The 14,707-nt window shown below is 38.5% G+C and overlaps 1 protein-coding gene across 4 annotated transcripts; it reads right to left on the bottom strand.

Annotated features, from left to right (window-relative positions):
* Positions 1-4,227: 4,227 nt before the first annotated feature.
* dcun1d2a (DCN1, defective in cullin neddylation 1, domain containing 2a) lies at positions 4,228-12,266 on the bottom strand. 4 transcript variants are annotated; one of them, XM_061053367.1, is made up of 7 exons: positions 12,216-12,266; positions 9,610-9,826; positions 9,297-9,465; positions 8,830-8,960; positions 8,649-8,731; positions 6,475-6,571; positions 4,228-5,651 (listed from the first exon to the last, which is right to left on the bottom strand). In XM_061053367.1, the coding sequence occupies exons 1-7, from the start codon at positions 12,216-12,218 to the stop codon at positions 5,572-5,574; spliced, it is 780 nt and encodes a 259-aa protein (XP_060909350.1). In that variant the 5' UTR covers positions 12,219-12,266; the 3' UTR covers positions 4,228-5,571. The 4 variants fall into 4 exon arrangements, with proteins under 4 accessions (XP_060909350.1, XP_060909351.1, XP_060909352.1 ...); XM_061053368.1 differs by lacking the exon at positions 12,216-12,266 and adding an exon at positions 11,720-12,083; XM_061053369.1 differs by lacking the exon at positions 12,216-12,266 and adding an exon at positions 10,005-10,024.
* Between the last annotated feature and the right edge of the window lie 2,441 nt (positions 12,267-14,707).

Below are 14,707 nucleotides of genomic sequence, written 5' to 3'. Positions count from 1 at the left end.
TTAACTTAATTAAATTAAGAGAGTAACAAAGGAACACCCCCCCTCCCCCTGCCACATTTTATTTATTTTTATTTTATTATTATTATTATTTTTCTTATTATTAGTCAATTTCTTATTAGGATTATTTTTTCTTTCTAAATCTTAATTTAATTATATTTTTTCTCTTCGTACCTTTTCTTTGGATTTTTATTTATTTTTATTTTATTTCATGTTGTATGTATTCTTGTATGTTTAAAAAATTATATATAAAAATGTGCCAGGATGAACAAAATATGTGATGAAATATGACAACTTGTAATGTAGTAAAACAGCCTGCAATAAAGTATTAAAAAAAAAAAAAAAGATTGTATTTGAGCATCTTTCAGCTCATTGTTTTAGGTTTCCAACTCTCAAATTTTTTTTTTTTTTTCCCATTCTTATCGATCTTGTTGACCCAGATTTCGAGCACTCACCTGATAAAAACTCTGTACGTCCATGCTAGAAATCTGAACAGCTGGTGAAGCTGAAATGAAGGTGAATATCAGGGGGCAAAAAACATGACTATGTTCATACACACTGCAGATGATAAGCGTGATGTCACACAGACAGTGTGTAAAAACACAGTGTGACATCACACTGTAACAACACTTTTACACAATGACAATACAGCATGACAAGACACAATTTACAGGACACTGCAACAGCACAGAGAAACCACTTCACAGTGAGTTTGACCTTTGACCCTCAGGTCGTCGTTTTAGAGCTCCTGTGAGGAAGACTAAAAGACTCCAGGTCTCATTTTTACAAAGTGCAACTAATATGTTAAACAACAATTATCTATTTGTTGCTCTTTTTTCACTTGAATTGCACATTTGCACATCTCCACTTTGCACTTTAATAACTTGAATTTCCATTCTGGTACGCGCTCTTGACTGATTTTATTGCACTGTTTTTATTTGGTTTTATATTTTGCTGTGTTGTCTGATTTTTTAAATTAGTTTTGGTTTATGTTTCATGGTGATGTTGTCCTCGTGTTTCTTGTCTTCTGTGTGCTCCTGTTGCAACGCAAATTTCCCCTTGTGGGAAAATAAAAAATCTAAATCTGAAACTGAATCTGAAACAACACATTGACAACAATTTGTAAAAACCCTGTAACAACACAATGTGACAACACAATAAAACCACACATGGTAACAATGAACTCTAACAAAACCCAACAAAGTGTGACAAAACATCATGACAACCCAGAGTGACAATACTGTAACACAAAATAACAACACAGTGTGAACAAAGTAAGTTAACAATACAGTGTGAAAACACCGCACATCAACACGGTGTCCCAACAAAATATATTAATGCAGATAAACATGTAACAAAACTGTTACATCACATTGTTAAAACACAATGTGGGGGGCGCCGGATAGCCTAGCAACTATGTCACAAGCTCCATTCATGGAGGCTATTGTTCTCATCCACGGCCATGGGGTCGGATTTGACCTCATCCCTTTTCTGCATGTCATCCCCCACTCTCTCCTCCTCACATTTTCTTTCTCTCTTCAGCTGTCCTAACTATAAGAAAGGAAAAAAGGTTAAAAAAAAAACCCAGAAACAAACAAACAACAACCCAACAATGTGAAAACAGTATGAAACAATTCACTGTATCAAAACAGTGTGATGAAGTACAACAAAACATGTTGTGACAAATAACACTCGAACACCACAGTGTGACAAAAACTGTGACAAAACTGTGTAACAACAATGTGTGACGCACACTCAGACAACACATCAACACAGTGTCACAAGATATTTGAATGAAACACTATAACAGCAGTGTGACGTGTCATGACTAAAATAAGATTGTGTGACATCACAGTATGACACCAAAATAACAAACAGTGTGCCAATAATACACTGTAAGAGCGCAGTGTGTAACACAAATAAACAACACAATGTTCCAACTTAGAGAAAAATGACAGTATAGTATGACAACACAGTGAAACAGTCACAGTGTCAGACCTGAAATGACTCTGAACCAACCGTCACTGTGAATATACATATATGTATATATATATTATTTAATTTCAATGATAATATAAACACACTTATTTATGTAAATACTGTAATTGACATGTTTAATTGACCCATCTGTCACATAACTGCATTTTACTTATCATGTTACTTCAGCATCTTTTGCACTATTCACCACTGCACTGTTTCATGTTTAGTCTTGTAAATATTAGTCTTTTCTTATTATGTTTATTGTTGATATTTAATGTTGTACCTGTACATAAGAGAGCACAGTTCACTGAAGTTAAATTCCTTGTGTGTGTGTGTGTAAGCATACCTGGACAATAAATCTGATTCTGATTCTGAAACAGCGTGAACAACAAAGTTTGACAACACACTGTTACATCACTGGTACAACACATCATCACAACAAAATGTCAATAAACAGCGTTGATAACACACCTAGAACACACTGTAACAAAAAAGACACACTGTCACTGAAACTCAGTGATAAATGAAAACACATTGTTACGAGTGTGACAACACAGTGTAACATCCCTAGTACCAAACACACAGTGACAACATGATACGCTGAAAACATAATATGACATCTAAACACAACAACAGTGTGAAAAAAAACACTCAAACAATGTGAGAACTCAGGCTCATGAACAAATGATCTATTTCTTATTTATTTTTAACACCACTTATAACAATTATTTATGACCTATGTATCATGCTTTTAATAGAGCCACTTGTATGTGTGTGTTTCTGTTGTTGCTCTGTTACACAAATGAAGTTCCTAACGGATAAAGTTATTTGAATTTGAATTGTACACACTTGAACAACAGTGTTTAGACATGTTGTAACAACACTATAATTACACAGTGTGATGACCACACACTTTAACATCACAGTGTGATGACAACACATTGCCCCATAACAGCATAACAACACACTGCTACATCATTTTGCGGTCTGATAAAAAGATCCCAGTGATTCTAATCACTGCTGCCGTGTATCGTCAGTACTAACAGTCTACATGCTGTCTTTTCATACAGGTACAAAACTCCTTACATTTCTCTGAAACCTTTGTTTTAAGGCAATCTCTACGCTGACTTTTTCCTGTGAGTCCCCTTGTAAAATGTCTGGAGGAGGTGAGGTGAGGCCATGTGTGAGAGCAGCAGGAAAGATCGAGGAAAATTCAATCCGAGCAAGTGGGCCAGGTTGACGATGTGAATATCATGTGATGGGTGATTCATCATGCTTATAATAAAGCAGCTTCATGCTCTTCTCTGCTCATCAGTAAGTTCATTTCTGACCGCTCGTTGATACTGTGAATAAGAAATTACACATAGCATCAGCATAAAGGCAGAAAACTGTCATTATAGTGTCAGATGGCCTTGTGGTTATGTCGAGCGGGCAGGGGCTTTAGTCTTCATTGCAGCAGCAGCAGCAGCAGGGTTCAGGTCTGACTTTGGTCCTTTGCTGCGAGTCATCCCCCCCTCTCTCTCTCCTTAGCTGGACTGTCCAATGAAGGCAAAAAATACAAGCAAAAAAAAACACACCAAAAAACACATCATTAATCTGGACTGAGAACCTAGCCTGAAAAATCCTGCCATTTTTCACTTACTTTTTATTATTGTCAACCCTGTTTCATTTTTTTTCTTAAGGGTGCCAGGGGAGGGGTACGGGTGGGGCTGAGGGGTCTAATTGTTTGTTTGTGTGTTTATCTTGTTCTTGTTGGGAAAAAAAAATACACATTCTGTACGGACATTACTAAATGGAAATATTGTTAATATGTAAAAGAAATAAAGAAAGTTTAAAAAACAAAACATAAAAATAAAAGTGAAAGACTCAGTCAGCCATCATGGATTTCTGCATCCTGTCACAACAAGAAAACATTGTCCGACTTGCTCAAAACAAGCGATAAAGACTTTCCTTCTGAGACCAGCCGCCCCCCCTCGTCTGATAGGAAAATCTTCAGGCTGTGAGGGGTGTATCTAAATTAGCAACTCAGGAAGATTTCATGGGTCGGCTGTCCTGAAATTTTGGGACATTTTCATGTGTGAAAACAGCTATTTAGACATTTCTGAAAGATGTCAAATAAAACATTTAAAACATTTGGATCAGTGTTCATTTAAAGCTAAACCAATGTTGTTTAATGCACAAATAGCTTTGCTGTTATTTACGTGTAAAGAAACGCGTCCACTTTCAACAACCAAAGAACGTGTACATGTCTGATTATGAAAAAACTCATGCTTTATTCATCTTTCTGAAATGAACAATATACTTAGGCTACTTACATGATGTATCAACAATATATTCAAATGTTCACTACCGTCAGTAATACTTGGACAGATGGGCTTGAACAGAAACATAAATATTGATGAACAGAGATATTCATTCTTTAAGGCTTACATCGTCGTCTTTAGTGTCCTGAACCGAAGGGTCCTTCACCGCCTGGACATACAGACATGTGCCAAGCGATCCTAAAGGGCTCTGTCACTTCTTTGATTAAATGCTGCTGAAGCATTACTTTTCGCATTACTAATCTCTCAGAGGGATTTTAAAAAGCAAAACTCTTTCCTTAACAGCGGGAAAGAAATCGTCTTTTGAAAGCAACAATGTTGGTAGTGTTGGACAGGGCTGAATATGTTAACCTGTTGATTAATGACCCTCTCCTATCTGAGATCAAGTGGAGATATGAACTCCAGTAACAAATATCAGTTATCTTAAGTTAAAGCGCTGCCTTTTACTTGAGTGAAAAATGTATTTGTGGAACTAGCCCGAGGTGACGCAAAAATGTGTTTAACATGCTTTCAATGAGAAGCTCACAACTCCATGACTCGACACATCCACCTAATAATTAAACCAACAGCATATCACCCACAATATTGAGGCATCCCCGTCAGAGATCGTAGCATTTACTGTACATAAAAGAATCCTCTTTTGATTTTTATAAATGGAACATATTTATATTATTCTTCATATAGCCGTCTTTTGTAAACAGTCCCAATAGATACAGTATGTTCAGTAAAAACCGCAACAGTTGTGTTGGTGCTGGTGTAGAGAGCACTCTGTCCCAAAGTGAGAGTTAGACACGGTCACTCAGAGCTTCATAAACAAAACAAAGCTGACTAGGAAGAATCCTAAAAACACACAGTTTCCTCCTCTCCTTGTCCTTTTCAGAGGACACACAGTCGTTGAACCTCTTTCCCAGTGCTGTGTCCATCCCTGCTCACCGGGCCCGACAGGTAGAGCTCGTCCTGGAGCCGAGCCGAGGCGTCCCAGGATACCGAGAGTCCCGCCGCAGGGACAGAGGTGAATCTGGCAAATGTCCGTACAAACGCCCTCGGTCTCACAAAGACGAAAAAAACAAAACAAAAAAAAAACATGTGGCCAGTTCTTCTCACAGTTTTTTTTTTTTTTACTCAGCTCCCTGAAAGGTGGTTTTCCTGACAAGTTTCAAGTGCTTCTGTTTGATCTACGGTTTTCACTTTTTTTTGTACAAGTCTTAAAAAAACTATGAAGTCACTGTAAAAGAAACAATGTTCTGGCTTTCCAGAAGGCGGGCTTTGGATTTTAGAGAGTTTTGCGTTTGGATCCTGTTACAATCGGTCGAGCAAATTCCACAAAATCATCTATAAGGACCGGCCACGCCCCTGAGGAAGAAACAACATGTCATTAGTGTTACAGCTGTTACAAAAAGGAAAGTATATATTCACTGTTTCAGGCTGCATTCCCATGGATTCAGTCAGACAGAGAGAGTAAATGATATACATAAATGTATCTTTTGTCTTATATTTCATGTTATTGTCTTAATAATTCCCCCACCACAAAGTGCAGATGTGTTTTAAAATTCTATTGCAAACCAAAACATTTACTAAATATCAAATGTTCCTTCATTTCTAACATTGGCTAATAAATGCAGAACTACGGTGGCTGGAAAGTGAAAAAAAAAAAAATTACAAAGTGTGAAACACTTTTACAAAATTTGTGACAAATTTACATTTTTTTTACTTTTTAACAAAACAAATTTACAATATGTGAAACACTTTTACAAGCCCTGAGACAAATTAACAAGGGGCAGAACACTTTTACCAGTCCCCATACAAACTACAGATTCTTGACAGAAAGGGAATAGTCTTTCTGACTCTGTTGAGTCTTTTAAAAAAACAATTAAAAACGTTAATGTTTAGACAGGCCTATGGGTAATCGTCCACCCAGTGTACCTACTCATCTATGTTTTATTGTGCCAATTATTGTTCCTGGTTATAGCAGGATTTTATAATGTCGTCCATGACGTACTCATTTTTTCTTCTTTCATTGTATGTATGCTGTTGTTGTTTTTTGTTGATGTAAAGCACTTTGTGACCTTTGTCTGCGAGAAGCGCTATATAAATAAACTTTATTATTATTATTATTATAGTGCCTGAGTTCATGTGAATGCTTCCTTGAGACAAACTTTTACCGTTCCAAACTCACCTTCCTCGTCATAGTTTGACATGTCGTCTGCAATCATGTTTCCAAAGTCCAACAATAGGTTCCACGTGTCCTTTGGGATTGATCGTTTATGGTGTTCCTGCAAAGGTTTTTTAGAGATTTTAAAAACATCATTCCTAAATGTGCAGAACTCTCGATTGTTTTTGTGCGCAGTAAACTGAAGCCGGATATTATCATGATCGTCAAATAATCGGTTATCTTTTGACTCATTTGTCTTGAGGGCTGTTCACCTGGTGACTATTGCTGAGGAGGCAGAATCAAATATGAGAGCAATCAGACGAGCATTTCTCAAGAACACTTCAAGCATGGCTAATCGGGGTTCTCGTCAATTTTGCAAGTAACATTTCTGGTGGCCGAGCAATGAGTCGACTGCAAATGTCAGCAAGCTCTGAATTCAACTCCATTGTTTTGTACAGGACGTTGCATATAAATATAAACTGATAGTGCTTTAAAGAAGATACAAAATAAACAAACCTATCATTAAAAAAAATGAACAAATAGGTTTAGAAGCAGATATTAAATCCTAAACACATTTATAAAAGGACCCTGCACCCTCCCATACAACCACACACCTATACCACTAGAGCAGTGGTTCTCAATTGGTGGGGCGGGAACCAAAAGTTTTCATTTTCAGTGGGTGGTGAATGTGTGCCTGGAAAAGAAATTCTGTCAAAAAATTCCAGGAAGCGCTTTTTTAACCTGTGTGTTGTCTTCTGTTTCTTTGTTGAACAGTTTTTCATTAAATTAATCTGATTGGTTGAAAACACATTAGACATTTGGGTGGTGATTTTTCATGAAGGAATTGTTGGAGGGTACTGAGGCTTCACCTGTTGAGAACACCTGTACTAGAGCACAAACAGGGACCGTACACCGTTATTATTATTAGTACACCAACCACACACACACACACACACACACACACACACACACACACACACACACACACACACACACACACACACACACACACACACACACACACACACACACACACACACATACACACACATACACACACATACACACACATACACACACACACACACACACACACTAACCGCTCTTAAAAGAACTTAAAGTTTCCACAGATCTCAGGTCAGCAGCCGTTTGTTTCACAGATCAGCACCATAGTGACTCAATGCACCTTCACCTGACCCAATCTGATTGAGCTGTATTCAGTGAGCAGGTCAGAAATCTACTGAGGTGTCATATCGTTAAGTCCTTCATAGACCAGAAGTAATGTTTGAATTCAACTCTGTACTGGACTGGAACGCCAGTGAGGATTTTTAAGAATAGGTGTAATATCTTCTATTTTCTTTGCCCCTGTTAGGACTCTAGCTGCAGCATTTTGGATGAGCTAGAGTTTGTTTAATGATTTTTTCAGGGAAGTCCAGCAAGTATGGCATTACATTTATAGAATCTGATGGAGATAAATGCTGATTGATCACAACGTTAAGATCAGAGGTCTTCTTCAGGTGATCATTGTTGAACGCCTGAAGAAGACCTCTGGGTCAAAACGTTGTGATCAATTAAAACTTTTTGTGGCATTTGAGCAAGTGTGCGGGCCTATCTTCTTCTTAAGTCTGCTGATTGTGCACCTTAGTGATGTACGTATAACTACCTCCTTTGTCTGATAAATGCATGGACCAATTTCCCATAGTCAGAAAACAACACTCTAAAGGTCACTGCAATAGTAAAACTGGCATAAAAATAATTTGTAATTTAGGTGGACAAGTCACTGTCAAAATCTTATTTACTATTTATGGCATATTTTACAATTGCATCCATCAGTTTATTTCATGCTTTTAAGAAAATATATTGAAGAGAGAGTGGGGAATACGAGCAGCAAAGCATCAAGGGTTGGAGTTGAACCTGGGGCGGCTGCAGCGAGGACTCTCTTGAGCTGCCCAGTACCCATAAAATGGAATTCTTTAACTCACCAAAATCACCACTCATATTTATTTTTATTTGCTGTATTTTCTCTCTCTCTTATTTCATTGTTTTGATGTCTGTGTATCAGTTTCTAAAGATGTTGCTGCTTCTTTTCTACATCTTATGTTGAAAACATGTTTGTTGAAATGAAATGTTAAACCATATGAATGAAGCAACTCTTTGAAAAAAAATAAAAACAAAGTATGAAAAAAAAAATAACTCACCAAAAGAAATCTATTCCAAAGGTCGAGGAACTTAAACCGTCCTGAGAGAACAAGGTTCCAGTAGGCTACAGCCATCTCCAGGTCTGAACACAAAGACAAATCAGAACACTTCATTCCAACAGTTTGTTACAATAATCAGCGACAGCAGTCACTAAGTAGTTGTAATTATCGGTCTTCTTACCTAGACCCTTCTGTCCAGGATTTTTAGCAAAGTTAAAGGTGAACTGGTAGAAGTCCTTGAACTTTCCACTATCTTTGAGTTCCTGCTCTAATCTTGGCAAGAGGGCCTTAAGTTTTTCTGGACTGTCACACCTAAAATAAATAAGACAAATGAAGAAATTAAAAAACAGTAATTTAATACACACTCACACACCCGAAACCAGCTGGAGCAAAACAGTCTGAAGGCTGATGACAAATCAGATCAGGTTAACTTTGATGTGTTAAACTCAAAAGTCAAAACAGTGCAGCTCCTCCAGCCATTCCCCAAAGACACTGAATCCTCAAGCTGTGGTTTACTGAGTCTAAATATAGAAAAGCCTTCCCCTCTCCGGAGCTACACTAAGAGAACCGCCATGCAAAGTTACCTCGGGCTCACTGTTTGTGTCCCACTTTTGGAACTTGTCACACCCGGTCGATGTCAACACTCACCCTAGCTCCGTCATTCCGTCGAGAAACTCCTTCTTGGAGAACTCGCACTGAGTGGCAGCGCGAAACTTCCACGCTACGACCAGCACCGTGATGCTGGCCGGATCCAGCAAGAGGTCGTCACAAAACTGCTGGATCCCGTCGATACCGATTTTATTCTCATCCTGAGGATCTTTTAAGGAGAAAAAACAAAACAAAACAGTTTATTCTAACACCTTTAGCAAACAAGTAGCATCTTATTTTGAAGAAAGACTCTGTGCTCTTATTTTGTAACAACTCTATCAAACTTAATATATAGTAAATAAAAAGTACTTACCTTTGTAGCGATTGTAGAGCTGTTCCAAGCGTTTCCGGTCTACTGATGTTTTCATGGATTCCTTACAGTAGAGATCGGGATTCTGAAAGTAGTTGTCAGTAGCAACTTCTAGTTTCCAGTCATTCTGCGTCAGGCAGTACACAGCTGTCTTCTCCCCAGCCTGTGTGAAGGACATGAACTGCCGTACCTTGTCCCTCTGCGAAGACTTCAGCTTATGCTGTGTAATAACAGGACAGGGGCTGTCAGACACGGGCGCGATCAGACCAGGGAACACGGACAACAACACACAAACACAGAGCGAGACACAAACAAAAACACACAGTGACACACACGCATCTACAGGCATTCAGGCAGCAACAACAAAAAAAGAGGACAGGAAAGACTCCAAAACAAACATTTCAAAGGGTTAGTCTGTCACGCTGACAAACGCTCTTTAAAAAAGGGGTGAGCCAAGACGTCGCGGTGGTGATAATTATGTCCTGTCCAAAGCGACATTGGTCTTTTCTGAAGGGGGGATGTTATGGATTCTCGGAGCACATGCTGTACCCAAGTGGGCCCCTCAGATAACTAGTCATAGATGTAACATGAGCAGGGAAATGGGATGCCATCACCAGGACCTAGAGGTGCAACAAGTCTGGAGGGTTACACAAGGCCCCCTTGGCTAGAAACACTTGTCAATATAATAAGAAATGAAATGGCAAGAATTGTAACTTTGGTAATAAGTTTTCTTATTTCAGTAAGAAATTACAGTATAAATTTGGTGCACAGTTCACTGGCTGGAAAATTGAGAACACAGAAACATTACTTCATGATACTGACTGACAAGTAACAAACAACAGTTAGCTTTAAAGTCATTCTACAATTCACTTAGCAGACGCTTTTATCCAAAGCGACGTACATCAGAGAGTAAGAACAACACAAGCAAGGATCTAGAAAAAAGGGAACAATGTCAGTAAGAGCAAACGATCAGCTTTGAGTCTGATTGGACACACAGGTGCTGACAGGAAGTGACCAGAGGCAAAGCACAACATTGAGGGCAGTTCTTGAGAGCTCTAATCAGTATAGAAACCATCTTATAAGTCGTCGTTTATCAAACAAAAACCATCGTCATTACCATCATCATCATCAATGATATGGAGACCATCATCATTAAGTTAGTAGGTATTCATGAAAGAGCTGGGTCTTTAGCTTTTTCTTAAAGGTGCAGAGGGACTCTGCAGATCCAATGGAGTTTGGAAGTTCATTCTAAAACCTGAAACTACATCCAAGACAATATCAGCTCTACCAAAACAACATGCCCTTTATATTTCCCATAGTAAGATAATTAAGTTAATTATTAAGTTAGTAAAAAGTCGATTAATTGGCACGATGAGTAAGTTTATTTCTTTCCAACGCAATAGAATCCTGTTGCTGTATAAAAATAACCCAGATAACTAGTCATAGATGTAACATGAGCAGGGAAATGGGATGCCATCACCAGGACCTAGAGGCGTAACAAGTCTGGAGGGTTACACAAGAGCTGGGTCTTTAGCTTTTTCTTAAAGGTGCAGAGGGACTCTGCAGATCCAGTGGAGTTTGGAAGTTCATTCTAAAACCTGAAACTACATCCAAGACAATACCGGATCTGATCTAGTCAAAGTGAAAAGTCAAAGTCAACTTTACTGTCAATTTCAAAATATGCCAGACATACAGTGGAATCGAAATTGCGTTTGTCTCCGTCCCACGGTGCAATACAACCAAAATAAGATAAAATAAGATAAAATAAAATAGATAAAATAAAATGAGGTAAAATAAGATAAATAATATTTACAGTAATAAATTCTAAATAAAATTTTAAAGAAAAAGTAAACTGAGTGTACTTTTAAATAGATAGCTTCAGAGTCCTACCAAAACAACATGCTCTTTATTATTTTCCATGGTAAGATAATTAAGTTAGTAAAAGTCGGTTAATTGGCACGATGAGTAAGTTTTATTTCTTATCCTGTTGCTGTATAAAAAAACAAAAACAAGCACAGCCTCCTCACAACAACAGCTGATCATCACATTGACTGAAGGGAAGTATTTCCTGAAACTGGAGACTAAAAACTGAGTTCACAATGACTGAACCAACCTTTACTGGTTTGTGTCAACAGCGTCCAGTTGAAGTCAAAGGTCAACCCTTGCTGCTCACTCTGCACGGGTAACGTTAGGTTAGCATTGTCAACAGACTACCAGCTAGTAACTTATATCAGCTAACATTAGCCAAGTTAGCCGGAATGTATGACTGACACTAACGATTGACTGAAACACGCAGCCAGTGTGTGCATGGATGTGCTCGGGTTTAACCTAAACGACCCCTGTGTGTGTGTGTCTTTGACATCGAGCTGCTGACCTGCACACAGCCGAAGTTAGAGACTACCAAAAAGGGACGTGAAGCTAAGCTAGCTGCTCTCAAAATATCAACTGACCTTCCCTGGAAGAGCAGCGAAACACAACAAACTAACCAGTGTGGGCTTCCCCAAACCGCGACACAACATGTACTTTAATAAAGCCACAATAGACGTGAAGGTAAGCTTTAATGGCACCAAAGACAATGCCGGTGGATTGTGTTTATTTTGGTTACCTACCATTTTCACACCCGCCGTTTGACCAGTTTGGTAGCCCGACTGTGGCTCATAGTGCGCATGCGCGGAAGTAACAGTAGCAGTTACTGGAGGCTTCAATGTAAATATGAGGTTTGCAGGAAATAAGACAGTTTTTGTTGAAGCTATTTGTAATGTTTTGCATAAATTCAGTCGTCTTGTGTGTTTGTGTGTAAGGGGAGCAAAGGAAGATAGTTTGTAGTTTGTTTACAATATTTTGTATACCATGTACACTTTAAAATTGCAAACACACTGTCAACTATAAAACCAAAAATCCTTACTTTTAAACATTTTCACTTCTTTTGGGCAACCTTGCTGTTAACCAACACACACATACACACACACACACACACACACACACAAACACACACACACACACACAAACACACGCGCGCACACACACACACACACACACACACACACACACACACACACACACACACACACACACACACACACACACACACACACAGTATAGTCCCTCATCTATACACACCTGACACTGTCCTATAAACACAGTATGGGATTATGTTATGTAAAATTGACACATGATACTTGAAGAACAATCCCTTATTTAAAACTGAAATGGAACCGCTCTTAGACAAAAAACTTAATGACCTAGCAAAGTTTTTGTTTATCAACTCATTTTTGCCCATTTAATTTGCAATTTACCCCTGAATGATCCCACATTATTAAGGCCTTAACATTGATCCTGCTAAGTACCTTATCTTTGTGTAACATAGCGTTAAGGCCTTAATTTTGACAGTTTTTAACTTATGTGACGCATAATCTTGATTAATTTGTTTTATCTAACGACCACACAGCAGTGGGCGGCAGTAGCTCAGTCTGTAGGGACTTGGGTTGGGAATCGGAAGGTCGCCGGTTCAAGTCCCGGCACGGACCAAGTCCGGAAATTGGTCTGGTAGCTGGAGAGGTGCCAGGCCACCTCCTGAGCACTGCCGAGGTGCCCTTGAGCAAGGCACCTAACCCCCCCACAAGCTCAGGAGCGCCCGCCGTAGGGCAGCCCCCTCACTCTGAGACCTCTCCATTAGTGCATGTCCACAGGATCCTGTTTGTGCATGTGTGTGTATTTCAGTTCATGTTTGTGTAGCATGTTTACTAGACAGAGTGTAAAAACGAATTTCCCCTCGCGGGATCAATAAAGTATAAATTCTTCAAGTCTGGGGATTGGTAGTATTCAGGCATTGATCACATGCACACTTTACAAAGAGTATGTGGGTCAGGGGTTAATCGTGGCTGTGCATTTCTTGCCCCCTGACAGGTCAATTTGACCAGAAAGGAAAAGTGTGTTCAAGTGTGATCTAGTACTTTGATGTGTGAAAAAAGCGTTCACAAGGCTGCAGCAGACAATTACATGCAGGAAGGTTTTAATTCTTGCTCAAAACTTACCGTACTTTAATCAGCTTTTTTGTTGTATATATTTTTGTGTGTTGAGATATAAATTCAAAATGAGAATGGGAGTCCTCATATAACATCAAAAAGAGCTGTTTTTCTACAAAGACAGTCTTTGGGCTGGCTCAGGCTCAGCTGAGCTTTATCCCATGAGAAAAGAAAATGACTACACCCTTGAACAAGAGTGAAAAAAACACAGCAGTGCTGCTGATAGAGTATCTGTGTCTGTCAGCCTTCCTTTCTCAGTAAGAGGACTTGAATGGTTGCTTGAATTGAAGACGGGCAGACTGCAGTAAGTGATCCACAGCTATGTAGAGAAAAAACTTTTTTTTTCCTAAAACTGGTGAAACGCATTGTCTTTAAAGCACCCATTGTCCATCATTTCATACACTCCTTAATAATGGAGTCTGCTGATAATATGTCTACACTCCTGCACTTTAACTTATAGTATCACTGATTGCACAGCTCCCTATGTCAATACTGTCCATTTACAACTCTGTTTTTGCACATTTACATTTAATCTTTCATATTTAAGACTAGTAATACTAAGTTAAATCCTGGTTGTATATATTCACATTCTTAGTTTTGATATCTTTAGTGCTTATTTACTTTGTATTTAATATTATATTGTGTTTAAATTTGCTAATATTGTGTTTTTTGCTCATATTGTGTGTTTGGACAACCTGCTGCTGTAACGCCACAATTTCCCAGTTTGGGATCAATAAAGTAATTCTATTCTATTCTATAAACAACAAAACATATATAGCCTACGCAAATTTGATCTACTAGTTTTGGTTTCATTGTGATGTTCGCTCTCTGGTCAGGTGCCTACAATAAAATGATGGGAAGAGGCCAATTATGTTGTTAGACTATAAAAAGATTGTCTAAGTGCAATTTATGTCTACTGCAAAGAAGCAGATGGACTGAAAATTATTAAAGCTGCAGCTGGAGACTGGATTTTAAATCATACTTCAAATCATTTGGGACTGTTAGACTTGTAGCACAGGACATTAAGATGTGAAGGAAGTACTTCACACCACACCTCACAGACTAAATGAACAGTT

The sequence above is a fragment of the Labrus mixtus genome, chromosome 13, assembly GCF_963584025.1.
Source record: "Labrus mixtus chromosome 13, fLabMix1.1, whole genome shotgun sequence".
Lineage (NCBI taxonomy): Eukaryota > Metazoa > Chordata > Actinopteri > Labriformes > Labridae > Labrus > Labrus mixtus.
This window is presented reverse-complemented; position numbering and strand designations above follow the sequence as displayed.

What these genes read in the sequence shown, in the direction of transcription:
- dcun1d2a (XM_061053366.1), bottom strand. Translation starts at nt 9,955, where the DNA reads ATGCCTGTAGATGCGTGTGTGTCACTGTGTGTTTTTGTTTGTGTCTCG. An exon ending in GACGGAATGACGGAGCTAGG is followed by an intron (nt 8,961 to 9,296) that starts GTGAGTGTTGAC and finishes TATTTATTTTAG; the next exon opens with GTGTGACAGTCCAGAAAAAC. An exon ending in GTCAAACTATGACGAGGAAG is followed by an intron (nt 5,652 to 6,474) that starts GTGAGTTTGGAA and finishes TTTCTTCCTCAG; the next exon opens with GGGCGTGGCCGGTCCTTATA.